Raw genomic sequence first — 27,148 nt, forward strand, 5'->3', positions numbered from 1 at the left:
ACGCATGCGCACCACGGCGACGGGGGGCGGAGCGGGCCCGGAGTGGGCGGGGCTCTAGCTTGTGGGCGGGGCGGGCGGCAGACCCGCCTCCCGCCCAGTCTGCGGCGCGCCCCCTGGACTGGTGAAACAGGCGGGGTTAGCGTATCCACTGCTTCCTGGCCGCCAGGGCGGCGTGGATCCCGGCGCCGGATTTTGACAGCGGGACCCGACCTCAGGTAACCGCGCCTCCCGCCGCCCCCGCCGCCGCCCTATATGTGGCGCGTCGCGGCTGCCGGGCCATGGAGCACGCCTGCCGTCCCCCACAATGGAGCTGGCCGAGCGGTTCCTGCTGGACGCGCTCGCCTACCTGGAGTGCGCCCTGGGCTTCCTGTGCTATGTGCTGCTGAAGCTGGTGGGCTCGCCCTACGGGCGCTACGCGTCGCCGCGCTCCGCATTTCGGCTGCCGGCGCGGGCCGCCTGGGCGGTGCAGGAGCTGCCCTCGCTGGCGGTGCCGCTCCTCGCGTGCGCAGGCGCGCCCGCCGAGCGCCTCAACCGCTGGCCCAACTGCATCCTCCTGACCATGTTTCTCGTCCACTACGCGCAAAGGTGAGGGCGGGCGGCCCCGTGCCTCTCCCTGCCACCCCTGGTTCGCTCCCTTCTCCCTGCCACCCCTGGTGCGCTGCTCTCTCCCTGCCACCTCTGGTGCGCTGCCCTCTCCCTGCCACCCCTGGTTCGCTCCCTTCTCCCTGCCACCCCTGGTGTGCTGCTCTCTCCCTGCCACCTCTGGTGCGCTGCCTTCTCCCTGCCACCCCTGGTTCGCTCCCTTCTCCCTGCCACCCCTGGTGCGCTGCCCCCTCCCTGCTACCCCTGGTGCGCTGCCCTCTCCCTGCCATCCCTGGTGCGCTGCCTTCTCCCTGCCACCCCTGATTCGCTCCCTTCTCCCTGCCACCCCTGGTGCGCTGCCCCCTCCCTGCCACCCCTGGTGCGCTGCCCTCTCCCTGCCACCCCTGGTGCGCTGCCCTCTCCCTGCCACCCCTGGTGCGCTCCCTTCTCCTTGCCATCCCTGGTGCGCTGCCCTCTCCCTGCCATCCCTGGTGCCCTGCCCTTTCCCTGCCACCCCTGGTTCGCTCCCTTCTCCCTGCCACCCCTGGTGCGCTGCCCTCTCCCTGCCACCCGTGGTGCCTTGCCCTCTCCCTGCCACCCCTGGTGCTCTGCCCTCTGCCTGCCACCCCTGGTTCGCTCCCTTCTCCCTGCCACCCCTGGTGCGCTGCCTTCTCCCTGCCACCTCTGGTTCGCTCCCTTCTCCCTGCCACCCCTGGTGCGCTGCCTTCTCCCTGCCACCCCTGGTGCACTCCCTTCTCCCTGCCACCCCCGGTGTGCTGCCCCCTCCCTGCCACCCCCGGTGCCCTGTCCCCTCCCTGCGACCCCAGGCTGGCTCCCTCCGCCTGTGCAGCAGGGCCTGGCACCCTCTTCTTGCGCCTCTGCTCCCTCTCCCAGCATCCTCTTTCTACTTCTCTAGTTCCACTTTGGACTCTTTGCTGTGGGTGGAGGAGCTCTTTTCCCCCAGCCAAATGGTCACCTGCAACTTGGGAGCCTGGTTTCCTGAAACTCCTTGTGACTTCCCCTTTACAATGCACGGACTGTATGGGCTTGAATGGATCATGTTCAGAGACTTTCACCTCCACATTACGCAAGGGCCCCCGCGACTGTGGAAGTGGCTTTTCAAGAAATAACCTTAAACACACGTAAGGTCTTTACACTGACTTCCAAATGTTTCGTTTTTGTGAAGAATGCTCAGTGGCTGTGTCTGAACTGTTCAGGTCTCGTAATAAGTTGGGACTTTCTCCAGCTCTTAGGTTTTGGCTTTTACACAGCTAAACCAAATGGCTGGACAAAAGTTTAAAATCAGAATTTGAAAATGTGTATTCCGACTTCAAAGTGCTGCCGAGTTAAGAAGGGCATGCTAGAGACCTGGGCTGACCTGCTCTGTGAACGTGGGCAGGTTACTGGACCTCTGTAATCTTGGGTCCCACCCCACTACGCCCACTTCATAAAGTGGGACGGGAAGGAAGTGTGGGTGTCTCTAAGCCTCTCTTGATTCCCTGGCACAGCTGTGTCCCCATCTGCTTTTAAGCAGGCACTGGAAGTGGGCAGAGTCAGTGTTCCACAAGGCTTTCTGGGTGCCCTGTTTCTGACACTCCTAGAGAATTCCAGGAAGCAAAGTTGTTACCAGAGCCATGGAGGTTCTGTAATGTGATTGAGCATTACTGCAATTTGCCTATCAATAGAATTCTCATGACTACATACATTTCTCCATAAATATGCCAGAACCTGTGTCTGTTTTTGTCACAACTAAAAGCAAGCTCTGGAGTCAGACTGCTAGGTGTTATCCCCGCCGCGTCCCTGGTGACTGGTGAGGTAAGTTATTAAGCTGCCCTGCAGCAGATTGCCCCATCAATGAAATTGGTGCAGCCATGGTACCAGCTACCCACCAGTGGGATTGGCATGCCTTAAATACTAAAGGCAACTCCATAAAATGCTTGTGAGGTTCTGGGAAATCTGAATGCTCAATGGTGACAAATAACACCACTTTATATCACCATGCAAATGGGCGTATCCACATACACACTCTGCGTGACATTTGTGCATGCTGCTGCCAGCTTCAAGTGCCGAGTAAAAAATCTTCTGAAGACATTGAAGGCATTGGAAAGATGTGAAGGGAGCACTTTACAGAGCTTTGTCTGAAAGCCTGGAGTTGAAGCTTTTTGATGTAAGGTGTCATGTGTAATTGCATTGGGGCTCACTCTAGTGGGAGACTGGATGCAGCCTCCCAGAGGGCCGAAGTCACTTCTACAGATAGAACTGGAATAGATCCTTTCATACAGATGAGGCTACGGAGCCACAGAGTTCAGGTGTTTTACCCAAGGTTGTTGGATGAGCGATTGCCGGGCCTAACACCCGCTCCCCTCCTCGGTTTCTAGACCAGTGGCTTCAAAAACTCTGCTCCAAAGGATTTGCCAGGTCACGTGTAGTTTTTTAAACTGCTGGGCTATTTTTTTTTCCCCCAAGTCGTTCATGTTACTATACACGTAGCCCATGTGGTTTGGGGGCATTTAAGTTTTTCTAAATAGAAAAGATAAACATCTTCCATTCTACCCAAGCAACTAATTTATTAAACGGTCATTTGACCTAAGTCGGTGAGCCCTTGGACGAGAACAGAAGCGCAAACCACATTGAGCGCTTGTTCCAAACCACTGAACTCCTTGACCCAGAAACTGTTTCCTCAGCCCCTCATTTGTCAGGGCTCTGTAGACCAGACAAGACAGTAAGAAGGGAGACAGGTGAATCCAAGCCTGAGTCAGGCTGGTGGCGGGAGAAACACAAACCATGGGACATGCGTGGGAGACACGAGACCGAGTGGGCAGCGACTTCCAGAACTTGGCAGATGTGTGCCGAGGCCCTGTGCTAGGACATGGGCTGACACAGGAGGGAGGCGGGGCCCCGCCCTAGGGGAGCTTGAGCCTCTTGAGGACTGAAGCCAGAAGGAGGCTTCCCATGGTCTGTGGGAAGGGGTGTTTGCCTGTGTGTTTTTAGGTCTTCATTCGGCACACATTGACTACGGATTGTTTGATGTATTTGGCATTCTACTCATCGTTGGGCGTACAGAGTTGAGAGGTTCTCTTGTGTCAGTGAGTATAGGACAAACTCTGGAGAATCAACAAGATCTTTGGGGCACAAGAGCCAGGGATGGGAGGGAAGGCCTGCCTAGGAGGGCAAGAGGGGACAACTGTGGGACAGAACACACCAGGGCCCTGACCAGCTCCCCCAAGGATGGTGAAGCATGTTTGTAGTAACTTTTTTTTTTTTTAACTTTTTGGCCGCACCGCGTGGCATGTGGGATCTTAGTTCCCTGACCAGGGATCGAACCCGTGCGCCCTGCAGTGGAAGCATGGAGTCTTAACAGCTGGACCACCAGGGAAGTCCCCGTAGGAAGGTTTTTTTAATCTATGGCAAACCACATGGTTGTCCGGCCGGCGGCCTTTGCATCCTGTCTGCACTGAGGTCGCCTCCTGTTGGTCACGGGCTTCTGAGTTCCCAAGGGCACCACCGCATCTTCTCACACCGCCCTTGGTTTCGTGTGTGTGGAGCGTGTCCGACCTCTCGCCCGCTCACCTGAGGCAAGTGTATGCCGGAGATGGGCAGTTGCCTGTTCTCACGTCAGCTCAGAGCTGCTGTGCATTTGTCAGAAGCCCAGGTGTGGCTCCCTCAACCCCGTCTCACCTCGTGTTCTGCTGCTTTCTGTCTAGCCAAGCGGGGATTCAGTATGACCCGAACCCAGGGTACCTGTGTCACAGATTTTCCCTTTCCATTCAGCAGGGAGTGAGTGAGTCACTGATTATTTCTTCACCAGCTCCTCTGTTTAACAATAGTTACAAACCAAAGTCCCACTTGAGCGCTGTGATGTTTATTTACCACTGGGGCCCCAGTCACCCCGAGGCCACAGAGGAAGGGTGCCAAACACCCCCCTCCCAAGTGTGCAGACTTTCAAACACCCACCCCAAGGTCTGTGCTCAACCAGGTCTGTGACCTTGTGGGATCTTGATTCTGTTGTCATCCTTGATTGCAAGGCCTCAAAGCACCTCACCTACTGCAGGTTCGTCATTCCTCCTGCTGGGGCCTGTTAATGGTCTGGGGAGAGCCTGGCCCAGCCTCTCTTTTAACTGTGTCATAAAGCATGTATAACATTAAAACACAGCAGAGGACTGGAGAGGGTGAAGGGCACACCAAATCCTTGGCCTTGCCTTGTGGATTCAAATAATTTGAGAAGGAAAACTTTTATGTCAAAGTATAGAATGACAGAAAGTAAAGTATTCATTGTGTCTGTAACCTTGCCTTGAAAGAGCAAAGTGCTTGTTTAAGTATGTAGCTTTACTGCAGTTTAATCACTACAGGGAAAGAGTCTTTTACAGAAGGAAAGAAAAGCAAAGGGAACTGATCCAAATCTAGGAAGTGCTGTAGATTTCAATGATGTCAAATTGTTGAGAAAAAAGTAATACAGTCAAATACTAAAATCAACAACCACTCTCAGTTTTAAACATTTAAAAATGGTTAAATCTACCATTACCTAAATTACTGCCAGATCACCAAGTTGGTTACTTAGTGTTCCCAAACTTGGGTGGGCGACATTATAGGCTGTCCTAGGAGATGATGGCCAACTGCTTCCATTTCCAGAGTCAAATCATTTGCTGAATGATTGCGTTATTTCTCGTTGCAAGAAAACTGCAGTGTTGTTATTGCAGTTTATTGGGAAAACATTTTAAGAGAGAATTCTTATGCTTCACTATGCGAATTAAGCAGTCATGGAGCTTGTGTCTGGGAGCCCCAAAATTGAAATCTTAACTTTCAACGATTAAAGAATTGTCATTCCACGTGGTTGCCGGCATGTTGACCTTTGAAAGGAATGCTTTCGCTTGAGTCCTTCCAGCAGATGGGCGCAGTGGTTATTTGCCAGTTACTTGGGTTTCGTGTAGGCATTAACCCTACTGGCTTGAGTGGTTCAAGAAACCACGTGAGAGCTGCTTGGGAGGATGAGAAGCTTGGGTCTCTGGGCGCTACTTTGCAGTGAGAGTAGAAATGCGGGCTAGCTCTGGGGACTTTGTTCTTTTCTGTAATCCATTTTCCTTCATAGGACACTTTCTTGTTTCCTTAAAATTCAGGACAAAATTTAAGGAAAAATTTGTGGTTTGCTTTATTAATTTTGCCTGATTCTCTCTGAGCCTTTTCCAATAAGCAATTGCAGGTCTTCAGCCCAAGAAATCAGATTTCTCCCTCTCACTCATCAGGTCTGTTCTGAATGTATTGGGTTCCAGGACTTAAAATACATGTGTGCGTATTGCATGCAAAAGAACCTACAACTGAGGTACATGCTCCTTTAGAAAACTTAGAAAATGTGGAGGAATTCAAGGAAGAAAATAAAAACCACCTATAGTTCCATCACCCAGAGATAACACTGACAATATTTTGGCATATCTCTTTCCCATCTCCTTCACTGTCTTTAATAAGTTTTTGATACTTTTTCTTCTAAGCAGTAAAGATAACACGTATAAACACGCATAAAACCTTATATCCCACTTTTGTCACTTAACATAAGTATTATGCTGGCTTAGTAGACATACTTACTAAAGACGACTTCTAAAGACTAATGTGCCACAGAGCGAATAGACAGAGCCAGCCCTGCCTGGAACTGCTTCTTGCCACCACCTTGCGATGTGTTGGATGGCACACCTGGGACATTGCCTTGGAGCCTGCCTCTTCCTAGCCTACTGTCTCTCTCCATCACCCAGGGCACCATATTCCTCTGAGCCTCTGGGTCCTGATCTGTTAAACAGGGTAAATAGTAACAGTTCTGAAGTATAAAAAAAAAAAAAGCATGTTGTATAGGATTAGGAATTATTGGGAACATTTTTATCAGGAACTACGAGAAGCACTTTTATGCTTTCTAAGCATGTAAACTCACCCAAAAAGTGAACAGATGGCAGACTGCCCTGAGCATCAAAGCCCCACGGAGTTTCCGGCATCTCAGGGCTTTTGGTTCATCCAGTCATCAAACATTCCCTGCATTCCTGATTGTCCTACAAACACAAACTTTTGTAAGTTTCCCTGGGTAATAAAAACAATTCGATGGAAAGTACATATTCTTTCTTTACATGGAACAGAAAGAAAATAAAATAAGGAAACTGTAACACAATGAAGAACAAAGTGTCAAATTCAATCCCACATCCACTTCTGATGATGTAGGAAACAGAATTCCTTCCTAGCTCCTTGGGACCTGGCTACTGTGTATCCAGAAGAGGAAATGGTTTTATAACCCAGTACCTAAATAAAATACTTTTAAGTCCAAGTGCTTCATAGTTTCTCAAAAGATTATTTCTATTTTAAGGAATTTTCAACCTCTGACTTAATACCGTTATTTTAAAGAGGGGTGGTATTCATTTCCCATAGGTGATTGTGGGGGTGAGGCAATGTCTGAGAAGAGCTTTGGAAGACGAGTGTCTGTTGTAACCAAGGTGGCCTGGGTCCCAGACCCTGGCGTGTGACTGGTGCTGTGTCCATCCAGCAGGTGTGCCTGCCTTCCTTACTGTCTGAGCCTGGATCCTTCACCCTGATAAACGGCTGGGGTCCACCGCAATCCTTGAGATGCTGTTGTCCCTCCAAAGTCTAGATGAAGGCTCAGATGAAAGCCATGCCCAGAAGCCACCGCTCCTTGGTCCCATTCTGGTTCCTAATTGGCCCAAGTCAAAGGAAAACACTGCTGACAACAGCTGCATGGATTTCCAAGGAAAAGATGTAAAGCTAAAGGGGATAATCCAAAAAAGAGAAAAATAATCGAAAAGATGCCCAGACGGAGCAGAGCACTCCCCTCTGGAAGGCCTGTTGCATTTGGACTTCTGGCTCCTGAAGACCCTAGCCGGCATGTCCTCAGAGCCAGTCCTAGAGGTCTGCAGGCATAGGTGGCATTGCTCAGGATAGCTTTTTCTGACTTCGATGGTTTTATGGCCAGGCCTGTGGACATCAGGGTCACTGCTGTCCCCTCCAAGGGCAGAGAGCAGAGAGCAACAGAAGAGGCCTGTGTCAACCTTTATTTATAAGGCCCCGTTTCCAGTCCTTGCCCCTTTACTGGCATTCACGGGAGACCAAAGAGAGGTAAATCCTCTCCCCAGGTCGTTTATGACTGTCTTCCCCAAGTTCCCCCCAGGGCATGCATAGGAGCAGAAGTCAGTGCACCTCTCCTGCCTGGTCAGGTAACAGGACACAGGTGTGCAGTCCCCGCCAGCCACCAAGCCACAGTGAGCCCCGGAACGCAGCGGCTGCCCGGAATCCAAATGCCGGGGCCACAGGCAGGAGTGTTTTCTAAGAAAATCAAAGTGATGGTTCTAGGTTAGATCTCCTGTTTTAATCTAGACCAAGGGCTGTGAACTTTTTGGGAAAGAGCCAGATAGTGCATATGTTAAGTTTCTGGGCCAAAGGACAAAATAAGGTACATGGTGTAGGAATTTGTAACAAAAGAGAAAACAAGATTTCACAAAAGTTGTATTGAGAGAATTTGAAATATGATACCTTAGTGCAATTTTGGTAATACAGGTGTAATGAGAAGAATGGGATTCTTTTTTTTGTTGTTGGGGAATAACATTTAACTTAATTGGGCATCAGGGTTAGGGCACCTTCTTATCAAAATCTCTCGTAAGTGTCTACCTCTTACCGCGTCCTGCCAAATATTCGTATCAGTCCACAAGTTTATGATTTTAATTTAACACAACCCTGGCTTGAAAGCCTTTTATGAAATTTTTTTTAAACTTTATTCTATAAATTTATTTATTTATTTATTTATGGCTGCATTGGGTCTTCGTTGCTGTGCGCAGGCTTTCTCTAGTTGCGGCGAGTGGGGGCTATCTTTGTTGCGGTGCACGGGCTTATTGCGGTGGCTTCTCTTGTTGTGGAGCACAGGCTCTAGGCATGTGGGCTTCAGTAGTTGTGGCTCGCGGGCTCTAGAGCGCAGGCTCAGTAGTTGTGGCGCACGGGCTTAGTTGCTCCGCGGCATGTGGGATCTTCCTGGACCAGGGCTCGAACTCGTGTCCCCTGCATTGGCAGGCGGATTCTTAACCACTGGGCTACCAAGGAAGTCCCATGAAATTCTATTGCATTCTTCTCTCTTGATATCTGCCTTTTAGTGGGTCATGACATTGTAGATTAATATCTTCCGATTGAATATCAGGTGGCAGCTCCTCGATTACATAGCTAAGTGGATTTTGAAGTATGGAAACCAAGGTTCGAGAAACACTGGTAGAACTAGTCTGGGCTTAGAAATTGTGTCCACTGCACATTGATGTGAGAAAGTAGATCTTGCTGCTGCTTTTAATTTTAACAGCATGGAAAGTATTAATATATAAAGCAGTCTGACATGACTTGTGATTCAAACAGTGTCAGTTGTCATTGAAATAACTAACACAGTGTAAATTTTGCACCTAAGTGATTTTTGTCCTACAGTTTTAGGTGGATTCACTAAGAAGGTGAATCGAGCCTGCAGCAAAAGCTAATTTCCAAACCCTTTAAAACTCAGTAATAGTGGGCTTCCCCGGTGGCACAGTGGTTAAGAATCTGCCTGCCAATGCAGAGGACACAGGTTTGAGCCCTGGTCCGGGAGGATCCCACGTGCCGCGGAGCAACTAAGCCCGTGCTCCGCAACAAGAGAAGCCACCGCAATGAGAAGCCCGTGCGCAGCAACAAAGACCCAACGCAGCCAAAAATAAATGGATAAATAAATTTATTAAAAAAAAAAAACTCAATAGTAGTGGTTGAGAGCAGTTTTTCTCAATGAGAAAATTTGTCTTGAGCTCAAAATAGTGGTCAAGTCCGTGGAGGGAATGTCACATGCACTGTTGACACTATTGATTCAGTCACACACAATAGATTTTGTTTGTTTGTTTTGCCGAGTACCTGATGGTATAGGAGATAGCTTTAAACACCTTACATTTTCACAAGCTTTGTAAATTTGTAATTTATCTGTGTGTCTGTCCCACACATTTTTACCACCATGAGTAATAACATCCTAGCTGATTCCACATTAGGCTGTACTGAACTAGTGTTTCCTCAACCTCTTTGGAAGTATCCTCACCTTTAGTTTGTTCCACGCAGACTGTTTAGAGAGCCTAGGCCTGCAGTCACTCCAGCCTCGGCCCTGAGCCCTAGAATAAACAGCTAAGCAATAGCAGCCGCTTCCGTGGACACACCAAGAGCCAAGGATGCTCACATACTGCATCTTCTGCCTCGCTTTTTAGCTATTGATGTCGCTCCTGGTGTCCTAACTCCTCAAGCGCTGTTCTCCCCAAAAGGCTAATAATAATGTACAACAAGTTTATATTCCCTGGACATGTTTCTTTGGCTGCTGCAATTAATTGCCTCACCATTGGCATATGGTTTTCCTTGCTTGGCTAACAAAATGAACTGCTTGGTAGCTTCCTGGGGGGGCCGTAGCCTCATTTTCATTTCTTTTGTAAAAAAATTCTGTCATGGGGTGCTGTTTTAAATTCTCTGATTTTTTAGATCGTTGCTTTCCTGGGAGTTGGGGACATTGTGATGACGGCTCAGCCTGGTAGCGGGGACCTCCGTTATATTCTCCTGGCACAGCTATAGTGGCATTGCATCCCAAAGAATGCTTTGCCATCTGATGCAGTAACAAAATAGCCCACACTCCACTGTACCTTCAAAGCACGAAGAGGCCATCAACTTTTCTTGTTCTGACAGGATGGGTATGCACTGGTCATACACAGCCCAGTGCTGTGCTTGGTACTCAGGTCACTGCATCACGGTGATGGGCAGCGAGCACAGCAAACAGCGGTGCAAAGTGATGAGATGGCCACGTCCAGGTTCTGTCACAGCTACTGAACTCTGCGCAGACGACGTGTGAACAGAGGGCCATGGTCACGTTCCAGTACTGCTTTATTTATGGACCCTGAGATTTGAATTTCATGTAATTTTCACGTGTCATGAAATATTCTTTTGATTCCCCCATCCCCAATATTTAAAAATGTAAAACGAATTCTTAGCTCACAGGCTGTAAAACACAGGTGGTGGACAGGATTTGTCCCAGGGGCTGTGTTTGCTGACACCTGATCCAGATTCACGTTGATATCACAGGCACAGAACGTTAGTGACAGATGAGGAACATGTGTGAAGGCAAAACAAAAGAGAGGTTGGGGTTTCACCTTTACAGTGTGCCAGCCAATGTTTGCCAGTTCAGAATTCAGCCCTCAACTTGAAACCGGATTGGGAGAAATCCATCAAAAGTTTGCTGTACAGAAACGTCTACCACCTTTGCAGAATGTTTCCTCAGAGCTGCTTCTTCAACACTTCATGCATCTATAATTTAGAAGTTTGTGACATCTAGCCTAGAAGTTTGCCTCCCACCATTTTTTAGTACCTGTTTTTCCTATTCCAAGCTTACTGTTTTTCCCTCCACTCTCTGACCCTGCGTTGCTATTAGCCTGTGTTGAATTCAGCATGTTGCATTCAGGTCAACAGTCCGTCTTTCAGTGTTTTATTTTTATCAATGAATGTAATGTACATTTTCAAGTTCTACATTTTAACAGGCATCTTTCTAAACCAAGTCCAACCCCTGTGTCCCCCACAAGTCTTATATCCTGCTCTCTCTTCTTTTTTTTCCGTATTTCTCCAAACTTGGAATTCTAACACTTTCTCAGTTCAGTCCTGCAATTTGCCTCCTGGAAATTTCCTTGAGACCATAACTCCCCGAGAAGTTTTTTCCTAACTTTCTCACCATGCTGTCCCCTTTCTACTTTCCCACGGCTAGAGAATCCCCTACGCTGACTGTGGAAATGAGGCTGCTCACTCCTGGTACTTCAGAAGTCTGGGCACTCAGGGACAGGGTGAGAACCATTTTGTATTCTGCCATCGACCGTTTCCTCTGGGTCTCACACAAGGGCCCCTACCCTGGCTGAGAAACAGGGAGAGGCAGAAAGGCACCTTGACAACAGTGCCCAATCACAACATGTCAGAATCCCTGCCTGTTTTTAAGGGAGCCTATGCCAGTCCAAGACACGCACACTTACCCCCAATCAAGACCAAGTGCTGGTCTTGCAGTGTGAGTGTTTGCAGTTAACCTGCATCCCCAGTGCCAGCCCACTGTACCAACTGTCTGCCAGATAAGAATCATGTTTTCCCGAGGCAGAGAGAAATGGCTGAGATTCCCTGTTCTTTCTGAGGGGCTTGTCAACACTGTAGTTTCCAGGCAAATCTCTACTTCATTGATGATGTCATAACCAAATGGATGCTTTGCCCTAAATTTGAATAAGGTCTTCTTTGGGGGAAGTGGCGTGAACAAGATGAGAACCTTGAAGGCTGCTTGTGATTCATGTGAAAGTTCTCCCAAGATGCTGAGTGACACTGTTGGGGAGAGAATCCCTTGAGGATGCATAGCCAACATTATAGTACTATTCTCGTGCTATTACTATTAACAATCAATTACGTTTTTACTCTGGAGTAGATGGCCAAAATGGAAACAATAAGTGTTTACATTTTTCCTTGTTTTAAGCTATAATTTACATAAATAAAATTCACTCATTTTAAGTCTATAGTTTGATCAATTTTGGTGATTAAGTTGTGTAGTCGTTGCCACAATCTGGATACAGAACTGTTGTACAACAATTCCTTTCACTGACAGAGGGATTCAAGTTGTCACTTTCTTCTTGGGTCAGTTTTGGTCACCTTTGTCTTTTAAGAATTTTGTCTGTTTCATCCACGTTGTCAAATGTATTGACATAAAGTTGTTGAAAATAGTTTCTTATTATCCTCTTAAGGGCTGTAGGTTACATAGGGATGCCCCTTCTTTAAATGTATTACACACTGATTTTAAAGAGAAAATTCAAACACGGAATAAAATTTTGCATCCTGTTTTCTTCATACATTTCAAGTTTCTTGTCCTTGTATTTTCCCTCTTTAAATTTTTAGTAATGTGCCCCTACACCAGCGTGATATAACCGAAGAACATGATCTTCAAATTGCCCAGGTTTACACTGAAACTCAGCCACTCTCTAGCCCTGTGGCCTCGAGCAGATTACTTAACCACTCTGAGTCTTAATCTTGTCCTCTGTCAAATGTGCGTAACACTATCTCCTGTGCAGGTAGCTGGGAGGCCTTGCTGTGATGGGCACTCAGGGAATGAGAGCCATTGTGATGGTGATGGACAACGTGATGGTGGTCCCCAACTCCTAGTGCTCAGACTAGAACGAGTTACTGGTTTTAGGATGGTGGGAATTTTGAGAGCCTCTTGAAGCCTTCAGTCTCTCTCATTCAGTGTGTCTGTTTCACATTCTGTACAGTTGGAATCCTGAGTTTGTGCACAGTGGTGTCCACTATTGAAACACAGTTCATTCTTTAACTAGAAATGCTGCTTTTAACAGATGTAGCACTCTGGGCAAGTATTACTAAGAATGACTTTTGTACAAAAAGCAGGATTAAAAACCCAAGACACTTAAAGTAGAATTGCAGAAATTAGATTCTTTATCGTTGTTGCTTTTTAAAAAAAAAATATATGTACATGTTTCTTTTTTCCGAAGGGCCTTGATTTTCCCATTTCTGATCCGAGGAGGAAAGCCCATGCCATTGTACACCTTTATGCTGGCATTCATGTTCTGCACCTATAATGGCTACTTGCAGAGCAGATACTTGAGCCAGTATGCGGTCTATGCTGACAACTGGCTCGCTGACCCCCGATTTCTAACAGGTGAGTGTCCTTAGTGATGCGCTCCATCCTCCTAATCATAACTTCGGTGCTCACCTTCCAGCAGTGTCCAGTTAGAAAGCGCACACTTCTTGAGAGAACAGAGAGTCTGCGTAGGTCCATGGCCTAGCAGGGGGCCAAGCACTGGCGGAAGGGAGGGTCAGGCCGTCCCAGCGCCGCATCTGTAGCAGCAGGCGACGCAGGTGCCCGTCACCCTTGCCCACTCAAGCACTGAAAGCGCAAATACCTGTTCTCAAGGTGAGCCTGAAAATAGCAGCCAGCTCCGGCAGAGTAGACAGTGGATGGAGAGTGAGTTCATTTGGGCACTAATTGACTGTGTAATCCAAGACAGTCGTTAAACAGTCGTTAAACCTCCTACGGTTTCTTCCGGAAAGCGAGAGAAAGTCAGACTGGGTCATCTTCCAACAAGGCAATTAGACTTTTATGGTTATACTGACTTTAAACTTTGAGGTTTGTGAAGTCTTCGAAATTTTTTTAATTTTTATCAATGAATGTAATGTACATTTTCAAGTTCTAATTATCACCTTACAAGTTCTGAACAAAAATGATGATAGAACATTAGCCATCAGAAATATTTGCAAGGATGTTACAACTACGTAATTGGGGAGCTCTTGTTTGTAAGGAAGCGTCTTCTATATGTTTACCCTCCTAACGTTTAGACGTTCCAGCACATTCAGGTGTAGCTCACCCCCAAGGCAGCGTGCTAAGAATCTGCAGTTGGTCCATCAAATTCTCAAACTGCCCCAGAGCCCTTCACCCTAAAGTAAGTAAAGTGACCTTACGTTTCATCTGGCTTTTTCTCCATGTGTGTGAATTTGTCACAATAGAGAAAACGAACATTTGAGTAGTACTTTGTTGTCGACGAAGCAGTTTCACATTTCTTGGTCATATTTTTTTCTGTGAATTAAAATTTTGCTCCCAGGGGCGGAGTCCTCATCAAACCTGAGAGCTGTGACAACAAGGGATCTGCTTCCTCATCTATCAAAGGGGGGACGAGTGCGAAAACTTTCAAGAGCCTTTTCCAGCTCCACAAGTCTGTGCCTCAATGAAACACCAGACTAAATTGTTTTGTTCGCACCCTGCCCCCAAATATCATCTTGATTTATCTGCTCCCTGACTGTCTGATTTTCTTCTGTTCCAACTCTTAGAAGGAGACAGAACAGGCTTGGCCATCTGCCAGGAGCTGTACCCACGCCTCTGCCTCTCCGAGGTTCAGAAAAGGGCAAAAGTTAGGTCCTTTTCACAGGAGAAAGAAACGTCATATGGTTAAACAGCTGGGCTCAGATTTAAATCGAGTAATGGCAGAGTGGTGGTTTAAACCAGACATCACCCTGGCCCACAGTGAGGGCAATGGGGGACAGAGAAAGGGGATTGCTTTTTTAAACTCAAAGATAAAGGTTTTAAATGTTTATTTGAGATTCTCATGGGAATCGTTTTTTATGATGAATTGTTTGAACTTTTGGTGAACAACAAAACAAAAGAATTCTTTGGCCTGTGAATTTCAATGTCATTTGAAGGAGCTCTATAGATAGACCATGTTACCTGCAGGTGCCTTTGAAGTTGGTCTAAAATTTAAGACATCAATAAATTGTATACACATTTCTTGACTTCTGTATGATTGAACAGAAGTAATTGAAAATGAGGAAATATGCCAACTGAGAAACAAACTGGGTTACTTTTTTGATATTATATTCATTTCATAAAGTTTATAGCTTTTGTAATTACATGAATCATTTTAGAAATCACATAATTAATTATACTTACAATAGTTATTATGAAAACTATTATGAAACTAAGTTTAGTTTAGTTAGTTTTAGTTAGTTTAGTTAGTTTAGTTTAGTTCGTTTTACTAACTAAACTAAACTATTATGAAAACTAAACTAAGCAAGTATCAATAGTAATAAAATCCTAACAAAAAGTTTCCCAGAGAAGTAAGAGTGGTTAAGCTAAAAGAATTTATACAAAGATTTTAAGATCCCTAACCATGGAATTAAATGTTTAGTTCAGATAAGCACAAATATTAGTTTTCCTACGAATCTAGGCAATAGAGGGAACTTGTCTCTTAGAAGACAAATAAAGGAAGCACGGAATTTTGAGAACGTGATCCTTTCTGGAACATCAAATTGGGGGCCAAATCACCTAGAAGTGACATACTGAAATTCAAAGAAGGTAGCAAGTCAGCCATACATTGATGGATCCAATAAGTGACTTACAAAACATATTAGACACTTTGGTACAAACTGTTTAGAAAGGAAGCTGCCTAGTGAAATCAATAGGAAGAAATCTTGAAAGCCTTGCTGTAGACCTGAACATGATTTGTATGTCCCTGTTCTAACTGTGGAAAACTATTTAATGCCACTGGGATAACTGATGAATAACTCATAATGTTACTCCAAGTGTACGTTTCTTTGAAATTGAATTGAATGCCACCATTAGGCACCATCTGCCTTTCACATTTTTTTAAATATCTCAGAATAATCAAATTAACTCTTTTTGTGAAATCAAGTTATTCCTTTTGTCAAACACTATTTTGACATTTTGCCTTTTCTTGTTGGAATTGACTGATACGATACTGATAAGTCTCCTTTAAGTGACGAGAAACCTCTGAAGGGAAGAATTGGAGAGAAAATGTTCAGATGCTGTGGAATATCTACTCAGAGCCGGGCGGCTGGCAGTTGAAGATTTAGTTGGGAGATGAGGTGGATGAACAGACCCAGGAACACCAACTGATGAATGAGCAGGAAATCAGGGGTGGGGTAGGCCATGGACGTGCATTGAATTGTTCAGATGAGGTTATAGAGAAAGAAGAGAAGAGGACCAGCGATTAGCTCCTTGGAACCGCCCCCTCAAGGGGCCTGAACGCAGCCAGTCGTGGTAAAGCCCGCGCTGGGATTTCCTGTCTCCTCTTCTGCCAAACAGAGGGGCCAGAGGGGGCATCATGCTTCACACAGTGTTTGAGAGGACAAATAAACTTTGTGGGCTGACCCACTGACGATGATAATACCTCTTCCTAGAAGAGAGCCTTGTGCCTTAGTCATAAGTCAAATTTCTAATCATATCCGTCATCCTAAAAACATAGATTGTGGCCATCAGGTCAAGCTATTTTAAATAGATTAGATAATTTAATAGTATTATTAGAAAAGCAAAGCCCTTATCTAGCAGGCATAGAGCAGTGCTTATAAGTCATCTTTCTAAATAGAGCACAATATTTATTATAACAATGATTTTTGCTATCAATCATGGCTATTATGTTATACCAATAATGATAACATGAAGGACTACAATAATACCCTTCATTCAGGCTTGGGTTTGTAAACTTTGTAGTTCATTAACCATGATACTCTTGAATATTTTATTTTCTTTATATCTTATTTTCTTTAGGTTTTGTCTTGTGGTTGTTAGGCATGCTGATAAACATCCATTCAGATCATGTCCTAAGGAACCTCAGGAAACCAGGGGAGACTGGATATAAAATACCAAAGGGTATGTACCAAAAATGGGGAATTTATTCTAAAATTTTATTGAATGATGCTTTGCTGTTTTACTTTTGCCAGATCTCGTAACTGAAGTGCAGTATTTGTTAGCTGCAGGTTTTCAGTGTGAGTCACCATTATTGTTCGTAACAGTGACTGATTACTGTTTTGTTAAAATGATAGAGGAAGCAATTCTGACTAACTGAACGCTTATTAAGCAAAAAGAAAGCTCTAGTTATATCTGTGTTTGGAAAGAGAGATTAGTAGGAATTTGTGGTCTACAAGGGGTGTCCAATACTTCATTTCTAGCCACAGAATAGAATCGATACCTTGATTGACCCTCCCTCCGAAAACAATTTAAAATGTTGGGTGAAAAATTTAAAGGCATCAGTGTGGTATCAAGAAAGCAAGTAATCATCAGAGGGCAAAATCTAAGTGAGTGCTAGAGTCCAGAGTGCATCTTGTTTTAATCTGTGACCACTAGCTGACCCTCATGCTGGTTTTGTGGCCCAAATTCGTGCCACTTGCCTGGTCTGAAAAACGTCCAGCTGTGAATTAGGATCCATGTATTCCTGGGGGTGGTGCGCTCATGCCTGTGGCCAACGCAAGCCCAGATCCCCAAGGAACCTGCCTTCAACTCAGGCCTCCGAGAGCCCAGCAGACCACACCCCACAGAATAAGGGCCACAGTCAAAAGTTGCAGAGCCCATGAGGAATAGGGCACCACGAAAAAGAGTTTCATGAATGTGAGCGATCTCAGATCTTAGAATTCATAGACACAAGTTGTAAAGTGAATACTTAAATATTTAAAAAATAAAAAAGGGATTGAAATTATGAGCAAAGGAGCAATATACTCTAAAAAGGACAAAACGGATACAAGCTGGAAAACAATAGAGCTTCTGAAAATTTTCTTTAAAAATCAGTAGGTAAAACTAGAGTGAAAGTGAGAAGCACACAGCAGCACTTAGTTTGGTATCCTTCAGCTTATCTTCCTGGAAACCATACAGGAATAACAGCAGAACAAATGACCAAAAAACCCTGTAAACCTCAAATGACTTAAACTGTGGCCCTGGGGTTACCCTTGGAGTGTGCAGCTCTGCTCTCCGGCCCGATGACTCCCGGGCCCCCGCGCCCTGCTCTGCCCCTTGGGTCCCCCCGCCCCGGGGTGTAATGGCCCAGACATTGGGGGAGGGGTCTGGTCCACACAGCACCCCATGTGCTTCGAGAAAGGTCTGGCCTGTCATGTAGACTTGATGAATCTGTGAAGATTTGAGGAGTGAATGAATGAGTCTGTCCTTGAAAATTTGTATTTTCTTCAACCCTTTGTCTAGGGGTCCCTATAGGTCCATTTTATCAAGTTGGTTCATTAACTGTTAGTCTGTGTTCCCCATCCTTGTTTAAGTTTTGTCAGCTTGATTCATTAACCAGTGAAGTGATATATTGAAGTGCGTTAAAACCGTAGCATTTTATAGTCAGACAAACAGATAGGTATTGATACAGGCATATACTTACTACCAGAAGTTGTGATATGAAATAGTAAGACCGGTCATGTTAGATGTGTCTCATTGATGAAAATTCTGTAAAGGTTGTATTTCCCCAGAGTTGATTTGTATGTTCTCCGAGGAAGTATCCACTGGTATCTCTTAAGTCCGGATTTCATTAGGCACTGTTTCATAGTAAACGCACTGCTGGGTCTCTGTTTTCTTCTAGGGGGCTTGTTTGAATACATCACTGCAGCCAACTACTTCGGAGAGGTCGTCGAGTGGTGTGGCTACGCCCTCGCCAGCTGGTCTATCCAAGGCTGGGCTTTTGCTGTGTTCACCTTCTGTGTCCTGCTCACCAGGGCTCAGCAGCATCACCAGTACGTTTGAAAACACTTTTAGCGTTTCTAATTTGTCCTCCGACCTTGGTAGAGCAATTTGCATGTTAGATTTTTGAAATGTTCATATCAATTTGCCAAACCCCGGTTTAGACCAGGCTTTAGCTAAATGAGCACGGAACCACGCAGACGTCTGAAAAATAGCCCAGGTGTAATCGTCAGATACGCGTCAGCCACGTCATTTGCTCTGCCCTGCTCTGAGCCTCTTTGAATGTCTGCTGCTGGGCTCGGTGGTCAAGTTGAATGTCAGGCAGGGGGATTCAGGGTCTGACGTGGACTCGCCGATGACAACAGGGGACGCTGGCTGGGCAGCAGGCCCTCGGGCGGCTGCAGTTGGAGGCATCAGCGTCTGGCCCTTGCAGAGCCCCTTCCCACAAGGGCACCCCACTGTGCAGGGTCCCTGATGGACTCCTGGGATACTGCACCCCGAAGTCATGTTGTTTTCCAGAGTGTGGGACCTTTATCGGATCCCCAAAAGGGTCTGTGACCAACAACGTTGTTGTTGACCAACAACGTAGAAAACAAAGTATGTTAAAGCTGAAGCGAGCTTGGGGGGCATCTTCTCCATCTAACAGGTGGGGAAGCTGAGGCTCAGGCTCAGACAGGGTGGAAGTCACGTCTCGCTGAGACTGGAGAGCTCGCAGACCATCTGAGCATCGGGACAGTCCCCTGATGCCGCGGCAATGCTGGAAGTTTGGCGTGGCTGGCTCCCCAGTGCCCACGTGGACAGCTCGTGTCCTCTGAGCTCGAGAGGATCCTGCTCTGCTTCCCTGGCTTCATTCACTCAGAAACGTTCCATCCTAATCTCCAGGGCTGCTGACACAGAGGCATCCGAAAATGTATGTCATTGTCCTGCTTCACGGACTTTGCCATCTCTTTGGGGAACAGGACAGAGCTGGAAGGCCAGCAGAAGAATAGATGATATCACGGTGCAGTGGGAAACACAGACTTCTTAGAGTCAGAAGTCCTGGGTTTATTTCCCAGGCTCACCATGTATTTAAAGACACAGAGGATTATTATTGGAGGTAGTGAGGAAGAGCTAAAAATATCTGTGTAGCTAATAGTTGAGGACATTACAGCAAAAGCGTGAGAGTTATTGAGATCCTGAGAGCAGCATCTCTGTTCTTTGAAGTGCCCCCTGCGCTGGTGAGCTGGTGATCTTCTCTCCTGCCAGTGAGGGGAGCAGGGCCACAGGGCCAGGACCCGTGTGTATCCCGGAGCTGCTGTGAAGACAGGGCTGGGAAGGAAACCCATACCAGCGAGGGCTCAGGAAAGGGGTTACAGCGTCAAAAGTGGCACAAACATTCAGGAATGATTCGCCGTCTAGGATTGGATTGAGTCCTAACCCCAGGAACAGAGTCCGTGTAGATGGGCTTAGTTCAGATGAGGTCGCCCTGGAGTCAGGCCCTAGTCCAGTAGGACTGGTGTCCTTATGAAGAGGAGACACTTGGACACAGACACGCATGCAAAAGAAGCGACGGCTGCGTTCAGGCAGACACAGAGGGAAGCTGAAGGCCGAGAATATGGCAGTGATGCAGCCACAAACCAAGAACCCCAGAGGCTGCCGGAAGCTGGGAAAGGCTGGAAGTGAAACCGTGCACCTCAGACTGGGACTTAAACCCACGTGCCAGGACTCAAACCCAGCCGAAACCCAGATTAGGACTTGAACCCGGCCAAAGCCCACAGTCTTCCAACTGAGCTCGCACACCTGCTTTCAGGACTTAAATGAAGCTCAGATTCTTGATGTCTCATCGCAGAGAGAATTCAGTGAGAGACAAAGTGATAGGTAAGAAGTGGATTTATTTAGAGAGAAACACACTCCAGAGAGAGAGTGTGGGCCATCTCAGAAGGTGAGAAAGGCACCAGGGTATGGGGCTGTCAGTTTTTATAGGAGCGGGTAATTTCGTAGGCTAATGAGTGGGGGAGGATTCCAGCTATTTTAGGAAGGGGCAGGGATTTCCAGGAATTGGGCCACGGCCCACTTTTTGATCCTTATGGTCTGTCTTGGAACTGTCATGGCGCCTGTGGGTGTGTCATTTAGCGTGCTGACGTGAGCTTGCGGATACTGAGGCTCAAGGTCTAGTGGAAAAAGTCGACTTGTCTGCCATCTTGGATCCATTTGGTTCTAATCAGTTTATGTCATGTCCTCGGGCTGTGTCATTCTTTCAAAGGTTGTGCCCTGCCTCTTTCCCTCCTGTTTCAGAAGGACCCTCCCCTGGAGCCTGGGGGGGAGCAGTGGCCCTACCTCACCTGGACTGCAGGCTTCTGGCCGCCAGGCATAAATGCTGTTGTTTCAAGCCCGGGGTTTGTGGCTCTTTGTTATAGCAGCCCTGAGAAACCAACACCCCAGCCCTTCCAGGATTTACAGTCCATGGGGCCGTAAGCAAAGGCAGTGAGTCTGAGCTCCTCAGTTTTCTCCTCTGCTAGATGATTTCCCCACATCTCATGCCTATGAAGCACTTTTCTCAGAACCAGAAAGATTCATACTCTCAGCAGGCCTGGCTGAAATAATATGTTATTATCACTTTAGACTAAAAGTATCTAACGTCCTAGAAAATGAATAAAGCAAAACTATGTAACAGCAGTGACAACAACTGCCAGCTATCTTCCCCCGCATCCCTTCCCCTCCCCCTCCTTCCCTCCCTCCCCCTCCTCCACCTTCCTCTCCTCCTCCTCTTCCTTCCCCTCCCCCTCTCCTTCGTGTCCCCATCTCCCTCTCCCTCCCCCTTTCTTCTCCCCTTCCCCTCTCCCCCTCTCCTTCCCTCCCCCCTTCCCTCTCTCCCTCCCTCTTTCTCCTCCCCCCTCTTCCCCTCCCCCTCCCCCTCCTCCCCTCCCTCTTCCCCTTCCCCTCTCCTCCTCCCCCTCCCTCTTCCCCTCCCCCTCCTCCCCTCCCTCTTCCCCTCCCCCTCCTCCTCCTCCTCCCTCCCTCTTCCCCTCCCCCTCCTCCCCCTCCCTCTTCCCCTCCCCCTCCTCCTCCTCCCCCACCTCAGCACCAGCACCTACCCCACACAGCCCAGTGCAGGGGCCTAAGACCACTTTCTCATGGCCATGGGGGAGATGCTATTCCTGTCCATTTGTTATATTAGATATTAAAAAGTGAATATTGGTTGGTTTCTAATAATAAAAGCAAAAGAGATAATCCTGACATTTTAAGAGCGTGGAACAGAGGAAGATTGAACAAGAGCACACTAGGTCAGTCATAAAGATGTTTTCTTAAATGAAAACAGGGCACAGGAAAATCCCTCTCAACGCTGCAGTGTGACACAGATAGAAATAGACAGTAATCCTATTTTCCAAACGAAAGTCTCTGTAAAGAAAACCCAAAGGTGTTCTTTGCAGATTCACGGGTTGAAAGGGCTCTTTTTCATTCATTTGCTGTTTAAATTGATGTCAGTGTGAAAGCAATTTTAATTGCTGAACAATTAATTCGGTTTAGTGGAAGTATGTTCAGAAATGTTAGATTTACAAGCTGAGGACAAAATAAAACCTATCTTTTTTTTTTTTTTTTTAAATCCAGTCAACCCAACTAATGAAACCATCAGATAAATTGCTTCCCAAAGGAAACAATCCCTAAGACTAGTCCTTGCACTATATTTGACTTACTGACAGTGTTCTTAAAGCAATATTTTATTACAATGAACTTCTTTCTGTAACAACTAGACGTGAAGTATTTAAATCCATAAATGATTGTTATATTGACAATTAGATCTGTAGATCAGAAGCTTAGGGTCACCTGTTCCGAGTAGCTAACAGATATTCGGGTCTGAGGGCCAAATTTCAAGGAATGGTTAAGGGGGGGCACGTTTTCTCACCGTTTTCTTCCCTGCCAGCCTTCAGCCGCCATGCTTGTTGGATGGAGCCGGAGTGTGGCTGCACATGATTTCACAGCTGTGTGAGAATGAACTCAAGACGTGTGCTTGTTCACACTCGGGCACTGGAGGTTGGGGCCGGCCTCAAGGGCAGTCTTTGAGGGCAGACTCTGTTGAAATAAATTATTGCATGCTTATCTATTTGTTAACTTTAATGTCATTTTTAAAAATGAACTCAATGTGTCTTCAAGACACTGGTTGATGACACAATGATTTTTTTAAAAAGACCCACACGAATATGACATGCTGCCATCTTGTCACAGCCTATTTCATGAGACTTGTGTGCATAACCGTGATTTGTGAATGCTTGGAAAGTGTTTACTCAACTGTCAGTGACCCATCCCTGTGTTCACAAACACAAAGCTGTTTCTGAGCCAGAAACACACAAATGGTTAGGGGTTATTTTGCATTCAACAGAAAGGCAATGAGATGTTAGTTCAGTCTCCACAATAATAAAATCAAGACAAAAAATTGGCATCCAGCCCTGGTCAGTGTCACATAAGCTTTGATTCTAGGGGTAGAAAAATGAATGAGAAAAGTAATAGAAATATGCTGCTTGTCCTTTTAAAAGTATCTATACATACACACATACTTATAAATCTTAAAGTACTTTTTGCTTTTTGGCTGCGTGGCATGTGGGATCTTATTAGTTCCCTGACCAGGGATCAAACCCATGCCCCCTGCAGTGGAAGCACAGAGTCCTAACCACTAGACCACCGGGGAAGTCCTTTAAAGTATATTTTCTTGAGGTGGGTTTGTGGTCTCAGTGATCAAACAAATGAGAAGTTTCCTGGGTGGCTGCACAGCGCCTGGAGCCGTCCCGAGGGCATGGGCGGGAGCACCTGTCCTGTTCTTGCTGTCTTCGGGCTGCTGCCTTCGCTCTTGCCCATCTGAGGCCGGTGTCCCAGGTCCCCGGGGAAGTTTCAGGACAGGGGCTCGCCTCCTGCTCTCCTAGCGTGCTGTCCACACTGCTGCCCCATGGGAGGCTCTTAGGAACTGGCTGCTGGTCCGTGTCCTGGATCCCGAGCGGGCTGTCTTAGTCTGTTCAGGCTGCTGTCACAAACATGCCATAACCCAGGGCCTTATAAACAACAAACGTTTATTTCTCAGAGTTCTGGAGGCTGGAAATCGGAGACCTGGGTGCCAGTACTGGCAGTTCTGGGAAAGGCCCTTTTCTGGGTTGCTTTCTCGCTGTAACCTCAAGGACAGAGCTGGGAGACCTCTTTAATCAGGGCACTAATTCCATCCTGGAGGCTCCACCCTCATGACCTCATCACCCCCCAAAGGCCTCACCTCCTAATACTATCATCGCCTCGGGCGTTAGGTCTTTCACATGACTTTTGCAGGGGTCACATTCAGACCATAGCACAGGCTGACGTGAGTAAATATGCGGACTGTACACATTCTTGGCGCCTCTGCTGCCCGTAGCCCTTCTTGTCTGCACACACATCACTGATCTGGAAAAGTCCGTTGTTACTGTGGCCTCATGTCAGGGGAGGTGCTGCTTGATCTGAGGTCCAGTGACCAGCTTCTGTGGGTGTTTCTCATCACGTGTCTTTTGGGGAATACAGAACAGCGCATGAGAGCACCATGGCATCTGCTAGGTTGTAATTCTGTATTTGTGCATGACAGTGTTGAGTTGATCTAAAATCGACAGGATTTTGTTGACTCACTTTCAGGTTGTTGTTTTCATATGTTTCTGCCATCTTAACAAATTAGCTAATTTTTTTTTGAATTTTATTTTATTTATTTTTTTATACAGCAGATTCTTATTAGTTATCCATTTTATACATATTAGTGTATATATGTTGATCCCAATCTCCCAATTCATCCCACCCCCATGCCCCCGCCATTTTCCTCCCTTGGTGTCCATGCGTTTGTTCTCTACAATAGCTAATTATTTTCCATCATTGTTTTTAGTCTGTTTAGCACTCTTTTGTACTTATGGAAAGGCTTTTTCTGCCTATTTCTCCATTTTGTCAAATTATTTTTAATCTTTTACTCCATCCACTTAGCTGCCACCCTTCCCAACGGGCTATTACCCCACAACAAATGAGTGTGCCTTTGTTGATTTAATTTATATCAAAACTGAAAATGCCTGTTTGAGTGCAGGGCCGAATTATGAACAACCCGTGTCACGTGTTCCTAGGTTTGTTTGAGAGTCACCTGGCACGTAGCTGCGTGCCCCTGCCACAGACCCTGGGTCTGGAGCAGGGAAAACTCTTGGGGTAACTAGGAGATACTCAGGATACACCTACTCGGTTCCTCTCCCCTCCCCCAGTCAGCCTGCTTCCCAGGATCTGCAAAGATAGCGCCCCAGTATCCTGATGTGCGTGTTTATCACATGCCTGTAATTTTCCCTGCCAATATAAAGGTGAATTATATGAGTCACATCTTCGTGAATCGTGCTGTACAGTCTGATATGTTTATTCATGATACAGACAAAGTCAAGCTATGTGTCTGAGATGCCAGAATTTTTATTACTACTTTTAAAAAGCTCAGTATCCCTTTATGATGAGAAATAGTGTCCATTTTGTTAGCAACTGTTAAATGTTTCAACGAGAAAATTAACTTTTTTTTAATGTATTTTTTTGTCTTATTTCAGGTGGTACCATGAGAAATTTGAAGACTATCCAAAATTCAGAAAAATTATGATTCCATTTTTGTTTTAAGCTTGTTGTCAATGGGGTTACCTTCAGCTTGAAGCTTTTCGATCATGTTTCTCTCAGGATGATATAAATGAATTTATGTCTGTGTAATTTTTCTGCTACTTGACCTTTTTCAAGATTTGCTCTAGGATTGTGTAAATGAGTAAACTATCTAATAACAGTAGCAAATGTGTAAGCTACCTAATCACAGTCTAATCAAACTGAAATGGCAGGTGGAAGTATGACACTGCATACCAGGTCACGGATCTGGAACTCTGTAATTGCAGCTTGACCCTCCTCTGATTTGTTTGCCTCTATGGACCAAAACATTCTCTACCCCTTGCACAACTCCCTACAGCAGTGGGTTTAAGGTCAAAGGTGATGTTGTCCCCTCCCCCTATGGAGGTGTGATCTGTCTTCATGTCCCTCTCATCCCCCTAAGTCGGAGAGGCCTGGGTCCCCACAGAGTACCCACCACAGCCTCTCACTGTTGGGTGCTGGGCAGGCGGAGAAGTTGGGCGTAGGGAGAGGAGAGGCCCAGCGGAGGCCGGTGCAAAAGGCCTCTGGCACCTGCTCCAGCCTGGACCACCAGGTGACTTCACTGGCAGGACAGGGCACTGGGGGCATTCTTAAGGAGCAAGCTGCTGTGCCCCCCATGAAAGGGACTTACTTCCTGGAGGCCCTCAGCTGGGAGCACGAAGGTGCCGCAGGGCAGCCTTCCCATCTCGGGTCACTCGCCATGAGCCATTAGGAGTCTCTGGCTTGGGATGATTTTTCTTCCTCCTTCTAGGTAGAATTAGAATTTTTTAAAGGCACTTTTTCTTTTTAAGTACCTCTCAATATTGCAAAACTATAATTTGAAGCAGAATTTCTTATTTTAGATGCACTCAAAACCTCCACGGAGATGAATGACAGTAATAAAATGTACTACTTATTGCCAGATATGTAAAAGAAATCTCCCCACTGGAAGGCTACCTACTGAGTCTCTTGGTCCCTCTGTGAAAATCCAATGAACACATGGTACAGACCCCTCCTCACCTGGGACAGCACTACCTCTACTGCTCCCGCATTTGCAGGGGTGGGAACCGAGCAAGGTGTAAGTGGAGAGAGTCCGTGTGCACTTATGATCGCTAACGATGCTGGGTGGCAGAGGCCTCCGGGACACGCCTGACGTTGCGTCCTGTATGTTCTCCGACCGACTGCCACCTTTGGGCAGGGAGCAGGCCCTCCTGCCCCTGCACCTCGGGCCCCTGGGCACCCCATCGGCTCCCTCCCCCTTCTCCTGGCTCACCTTCCCAACCAGGGGCTCCCTCCCCATGAGGTTTCATGTAGAAACTGTGTTCTTGGTGTTAGTGGTTTTTAGAGTCCCTTAGGGTTTTAGAATTACACGGAAAACTTCCTGATGTGGTTGGGCTTCATTTTTAACTAAAAATTGAATGCTTTTGTGCGGAAATTTTATGATCAAATAAGCTTTGGCCCTTTTTCTGACTGAATAATTACTTGAAACCATAAAACAATAAATATTTAGGATCTCCTCCAGAAAACTCAAAAATCTGAGCGAGTCTTGACTGATTTGGGCCCCTGGGCTCTGGAAGGTGTACCTGGCCAGAAAGATGCTTGTCTGAGAGCTAGAGATGCTCACTGTGATTTTTACTTCTGTTGGTGCTTCTTTTTTATTTGAGTGACCAAAAGTTTGGGTTAAGTGGGGATTTGAGGCATGGTGCTACTTCACTGTCATGCGCTGGGTGGATGATTGACAGCACGAAATCTTGTTCTATCTTGTCTGCCTGTCTTCCCTTTGCTAAAAACCGTAACTGGCAAAGTATGACAATTTGTTATTGTGTTAGTTACAATAATTAAGGAGATTAATAAAATTACTGGTAAAAGTTTGGTTGTTTTGTTACCCTTCTGTGTGGACAATTCTTCACGCTAGAAGTTCAGACAGCCCTGAAATCTCTTTCCCACCCATATTAATATTTCATA

At 46.5% G+C, this 27,148-nt stretch overlaps 1 protein-coding gene across 1 annotated transcript; it reads left to right on the forward strand.

Annotated features, from left to right (window-relative positions):
* The first annotated feature begins 146 nt into the window (after nucleotides 1–146).
* On the forward strand, nucleotides 147–27,039 carry SRD5A1 (steroid 5 alpha-reductase 1). The gene is made up of 5 exons (XM_061187641.1): nucleotides 147–585; nucleotides 13,113–13,279; nucleotides 16,679–16,780; nucleotides 18,480–18,630; nucleotides 25,123–27,039. Exons 1-5 carry the CDS (start codon nucleotides 305–307, stop codon nucleotides 25,187–25,189), a joined length of 768 nt encoding a protein of 255 aa, XP_061043624.1. The 5' UTR covers nucleotides 147–304; the 3' UTR covers nucleotides 25,190–27,039.
* The last annotated feature ends 109 nt before the right edge of the window (nucleotides 27,040–27,148 follow it).

The sequence above is a fragment of the Eubalaena glacialis genome, chromosome 4, assembly GCF_028564815.1.
Source record: "Eubalaena glacialis isolate mEubGla1 chromosome 4, mEubGla1.1.hap2.+ XY, whole genome shotgun sequence".
Lineage (NCBI taxonomy): Eukaryota > Metazoa > Chordata > Mammalia > Artiodactyla > Balaenidae > Eubalaena > Eubalaena glacialis.

Excerpts from the sequence above, each read along its gene's own strand:
- SRD5A1 (XM_061187641.1), top strand. The coding sequence starts at position 305 with ATGGAGCTGGCCGAGCGGTTCCTGCTGGACGCGCTCGCCTACCTGGAG. Across the intron at positions 13,280-16,678 it reads TGACCCCCGATTTCTAACAG|GTTTTGTCTTGTGGTTGTTA; the intron begins GTGAGTGTCCTT and ends TATTTTCTTTAG. Across the intron at positions 18,631-25,122 it reads AGGGCTCAGCAGCATCACCA|GTGGTACCATGAGAAATTTG; the intron begins GTACGTTTGAAA and ends GTCTTATTTCAG.